The sequence below is a fragment of the Ixodes scapularis genome, unplaced genomic scaffold (assembly GCF_016920785.2).
Source record: "Ixodes scapularis isolate PalLabHiFi unplaced genomic scaffold, ASM1692078v2 PGA_scaffold0__279_contigs__length_252992795, whole genome shotgun sequence".
Classification (NCBI taxonomy): domain Eukaryota; kingdom Metazoa; phylum Arthropoda; class Arachnida; order Ixodida; family Ixodidae; genus Ixodes; species Ixodes scapularis.
In genome coordinates this window covers 81,734,722-81,739,720 of record NW_024609835.1, presented here as the reverse complement: position 1 = coordinate 81,739,720, position 4,999 = coordinate 81,734,722, and the positions used below count along the sequence as shown (strand labels likewise).

The window sequence follows — 4,999 nt, the reverse complement described above, 5'->3', positions numbered from 1 at the left end:
AACGATTTTATGATTAAAACAATTTGCATCTCGTAATTTTTACGTTGTTTATCGTATCCCAGAGGATAGAGAAAACACTTCCTTTATTAAAAATGTCGCGATTCCGCAGGGGGATTGGTGGCCGAGTGGTCTAGAGCACACCAGCTCGGAGCACGTGGAGCGAAAGCTCGCGCTGCAGAACTCAGGGATCCTGGGTTCGAGCCCCACCCCTGCCCGTTTCGATCTGGATGAGCATCGTACCGGCGTGCGGTCGTGTATCACTACTGCGTGGTGCACGTTAAAGACCCCAGGCTAGCGGTTGTACCGCACTGGCTAAATTTCTCATCTACAGCTGGGAGACTCGTCGCCCCTCTGAGGCAGACCAAGTTCTGGGCTGTATAAACATACGCACAACCCAATTTTGTCGCGATTCCACGGTGTTGTGTGTCCGCCGACAAAGGAGAGACTTTGGTACGGAACGTGTCTTTATTCCGCAACCAACATGGGGAGCGACTTGCTCCGTAGCGTCCAGCTCAAGCGGCCCAATGAAAACAGACTACCCGCCGCCCGGGTGCCCCATCCCAGAGTTCCCCGCGGCGTTGTACCCAGGGTGACCCAACCCGAACCTCACTCCGCCAAACACCACATTCTTCCGCACTTGATTGAGAAAGTCCCCCTTAGGTCAGTCCCTTGGTGAATAACGATCAGGAGGGCAGCGCACTCTTGTTGGATAGCGCTGAGTCGGCGTTCGAGGCCTTGAAATACTGGTCGACCCCGGGTCCGTTGAGGCACTTGTAGGTGGGCTGGCAGGGGGAGGCTGCGCTTGGCTTGCTGTACTTAAAGCTTGCGGTATGAAGCTAGCTTCATCTTCCTCCCGCGACGCCGGCGTTCCAACTTCCTGGTCCCCCTCCTGCCGAATGTGATCCTGATGGCGTCGCCAGATGACTGTGTCATGGTCCCGGTACACACGCAGCTTGTACGAGACAGGACCGCTCCTTGACAGTATAGTTGCCTTTAGCCACTTGTCTCCCCGATGGGGGTTCCACACACGTACCCGGTCCTTTATTTTAAACTCTCGGGTACGGCAGCTTCTTTGCAACATCTGGCGGAACTGATGCCTGGCCACTCTGTTTTCTACAGATGGCTTGAGAACATCCAGTCTAGTGCGAAGGCGTCTTCCCAAAAACAAAACTGCTGGCGCCTCCCCCGTTGTTGCATGTGGAATGTTTCGGTAGGTTTGCAAAAACTTTCCTAAGGTCTGCTGCAGTGGCTCCGAGGCAACTCCCTTGCGCAGCGCCGATTTTAAGGTTTGCACAAATCTCTCCGCCAGGCCGTTGCTACTGGGGTGATACGGTGCTGTTAACACATGACGTGTTCCGATCCGTTTTAGAAAATCCTTGAACTCGTTTGACGTAAACTGTGTACCGTTGTCAGAAACCAACGTCTCGGGCATTCCAAAACGCGCAAACACCTCCTGTAGCTTTTCAATAGTCTTTGCCGAGGTTGTCGCTTGCATAATAAACACCTCTGGCCATTTTGAGTGGGCATCCACAATTACAAAGAACATAGCTCCTCGAAATGGTCCAGCGTAGTCTACATGTACCCGCTGCCATGGTTTGGTGGGCCACGACCAAGGATGCAAAGGCGCTTGCGTAGGCAGATTACGCTGTTGCTGACACTGCTCACACGCCTTCACATGGTTTTCCACATCCTGGTCCACTGAGGGCCACCAAAAATAACTCCTAGCTACCTCCTTGGCTCGCACTACTCCTGGATGCCCTTCATGGATTTCGTCCAGCAGCATGCTCCGTAGCTTTTCCGGCACTACCACTCGCAGTCCTAACATAAGGCAGCCCTGTTGTGCCGACAGCTCCGTGTTACGTTGAAACCAAGGTTTCAGCGCTTGGTCTCCCACGTAAGGAGGCCACCCCTTCAAGACGTAGTCGTACACCCGCCTCAGCAACGGGTCTCGTGCGGTTTCTCTTGCGATGTCCCGACTGTCCACCGGCAAGGACAGTAATCTTAAGGAACAAAAAGACTCCACTTTTTCGTCACTCTCTTGCCGCCCTTCCACTGGAAGTCTGGAGAAACAGTCCGCTTCAACATTCTCAGTCGACCGCTTGAACACCAAAGAATACCTGTAGGCAGACAGGGTCACTGCCCACCTTTGCAGACGTGCAGCCGCCATTGCCGGGATCCCATTCTTTGGTCCAAAAATAGTCTGCAAGGGCTTATGGTCCGTCACAAGCTTAAACGTGCGTCCATAAAGGTAAAAGTGAAGCTTCTTCACTCCAAACAGCAACGCCAGCGCTTCCTTTTCCAACTGGCTGTACCCTTTTTCTGCAGACGTCAGTGTCCGTGACGCGTATGCGACTGGCCGCGCAGTTCCATCTTCCAATATGTGAGACAACACAGCTCCGACACCGTAAGATGATGCGTCACACGCCAGTTGTAAGGGTGCTGTTGGGTCGTAGTGTACAAGCACTTCTGAGGACATCAGCAACTTTTTGACTCGTTGGAAGGCCTCTTGACATGTACGGTCCCAGTGCCACTTCACATCTTGATGCAGTAGCTTGTAGAGTGGAGCCACTATGGTTGCCAGTTGAGGAACAAACTTGCCGTAGTAGTTCACGGCTCCCAGAAGCGATCTCAGCTGCGACACGTCTGCTGGTGCTGGTGCCTTTACGATAGCAGCCACCTTCTCCTCCGACGTCCTTATTCCTTCAGGACTTATCACATGTCCCAGGTACTGCAACTGATCCTGGAAGAAGGCACACTTTTCTCGCTTGACGCGAACGCCTCGTTCCGCAAAACGCTTGAACACCTCCTCCAGACTTCTTAGATGCTCCTCCTGCGATTTTCCGGTAATTAGCACGTCATCCAAATAACATGCCACCCCTGGGATTCCTTTCAGCATGTTATCCATTACCCTCTGGAAAATTGCCGGGGCCGACGCTATTCCAAAAGGTAGGCGATTCATGAGGTATAGGCCTTTGTGTGTCGTGATGGTCAGTAATCGTCGGGACTCCTCACTCATGACAACCTGCTGATATGCTCTGCTGAGGTCGATTTTTGAAAAACTCTGGCCTCCCGCCAACACTGAGAAGAGCTCATCTACTCTCGGCAAGGGATAACGCTCAACATCCAACATCGGATTCAATGTCATCTTGTAATCGCAGCACAATCGTATGGTGCCATCCTTCTTGGGAACAGGCACTAATGGTGTCGCAAACTCGCTACTGGTTGTCGGTGTGATGACACCAAGGGCTTCTAGGTTCGACAGTTCCTTTTCTACAGCTGGAACCAATACAAAGGGTACACTCCTGGCCTTCAAAAACTTGTGATGACTTTCTTCTTTAAGGAACAGCCTCGCCTCCTCTCCAGAGATCTTCCCCAGTTCGTCCTTGAAGATGGCCTGATACCTGTCTAGTAATACTTGCAACTTGTCCACTGGCATCGGACTTGCCCCTTGTGTGCTCCTCTGAAGATTGTTGAAGCCCGTCACTTGCTTCCAGTTCAACCGCAGCCTCTGTAGCCACTCCCGGCCAAGAAGTGGTGGCCCTGACTGGTTCAGGACATACAATGGCAGGACTCTTGTTTCCTCTTGATGCGAAACTTTAACTTCCAGAACTCCACAGGGCTTGACAGTTTCCCCGGTGTACGTCTTCAACCGCAGCGCCGTCGGCTTCAAGTTCAATGCCGCAAACCTCTCACGGTACTGCTGCTTTGAGATGACTGATACCGCCGCTCCGGTATCGATTTCCATTGTCACCGGCGAATTCTCAACCAGCACTTCTACCGTCAATGGCTGGTCTTTTGGAGCTGTAATGCGGTTGACATGGGCGTCCTTAGTCACCGTTAAAGTTTTCAGCGACTTCTTCCTTCCTTGCGGCTTCCTCTCCTGAAATGAGCGGCATGCTCGCTGAATATGCCCCACTTTCTGGCATTTGTAACAGGTCGCCTCGCTGTGTACGCACATCTCGCGGGTCAAGCAAGCATCTCGCTGTGTGCGAGATGCTTGCTTGACCCGCAACGGTAACAAGCCACCCCTCGCTTCTTAGTATCTTCCTTGTCACCTTTCAACTTGTGGACGCTGGCGCTTTCCACTTGGTCGCTGTTGCCACCAGACCCGTGCACCTCGGATGTGCTTTTTATCGCTGTCTCCAAAGCCACGGCCCGGTCAACCGCTTTCTGGAAGGTCAACGTCTTATCTTCGGCGAAAAGTGCTCGCTGAATATCCACGCGGCGCATTCCGCAAACGAACCGGTCACGCAATGACTCATCCAAAAACGTGCCAAAGTCGCACGTTCGTGCGAGCGTCCTTAGCGCGGCGACGAACTGCGCAATAGTCTCGCCCTGCTCTTGAATTCGGCGATGAAATCTGGCTCGCTCTGCAATAACAGACGGCTTGGGTTCTAGATGGTCTCGTAGTAGCTGCGTTAGCTCGTCGAAGGACTTCGTTACTGGTAGCTGAGGAGCTGTTAGCGACTTGAGTAAGTTGTACGTCGTAGGCCCAATTAGGCTTAAAAAGGCGTCAACCTGGTCGGTTTCCGGCACATGGTTCGCTCTCAAAAACGACGCTAGTCTTTCTTCGTATGACGACCATGAGCACAACGAAGCGTCAAAATGTTCGACTTGCCCGAACTTGGCCATGGCTCTGCACCATTCCGCTGCGTCGCTTGCTCCTCCGTACCCGCCGCGGTTGCTGTCTTCTCAGGCCTACACGGCGTCCACCAGTTGCTGCTCGAGTTCTGCTCGCATGGGTGGTCGGTCGAAAGTCCTCGTCGCCACTTTATGTTGTGTGTCCAGCTCAAGCGGCCCAATGAAAACAGACTACCCGCCGCCCGGGTGCCCCATCCCAGAGTTCCCCGCGACGTTGTACCCAGGGTGACCCAACCCGAACCTCACTCCGCCAAACACCACACACGGCATAAGCGCAAAGCAAAAGTCGAGCTTTTACCCCCACCTGCAGCCCCAAGTGGCAGCCGAAGGAACTACGGCGGAAAGATTACGTGACCTC

The 4,999-nt window shown here is 53.2% G+C and overlaps 1 protein-coding gene across 1 annotated transcript; it reads right to left on the bottom strand.

The window, feature by feature from the left end:
- Positions 1–661: 661 nt before the first annotated feature.
- LOC121837021 (uncharacterized protein K02A2.6-like) lies at positions 662–1,524 on the bottom strand. The gene has a single exon (XM_042292218.1). It carries the CDS (start codon positions 1,493–1,495, stop codon positions 662–664), a length of 834 nt encoding a protein of 277 aa, XP_042148152.1. The 5' UTR covers positions 1,496–1,524.
- Positions 1,525–4,999: the final 3,475 nt, after the last annotated feature.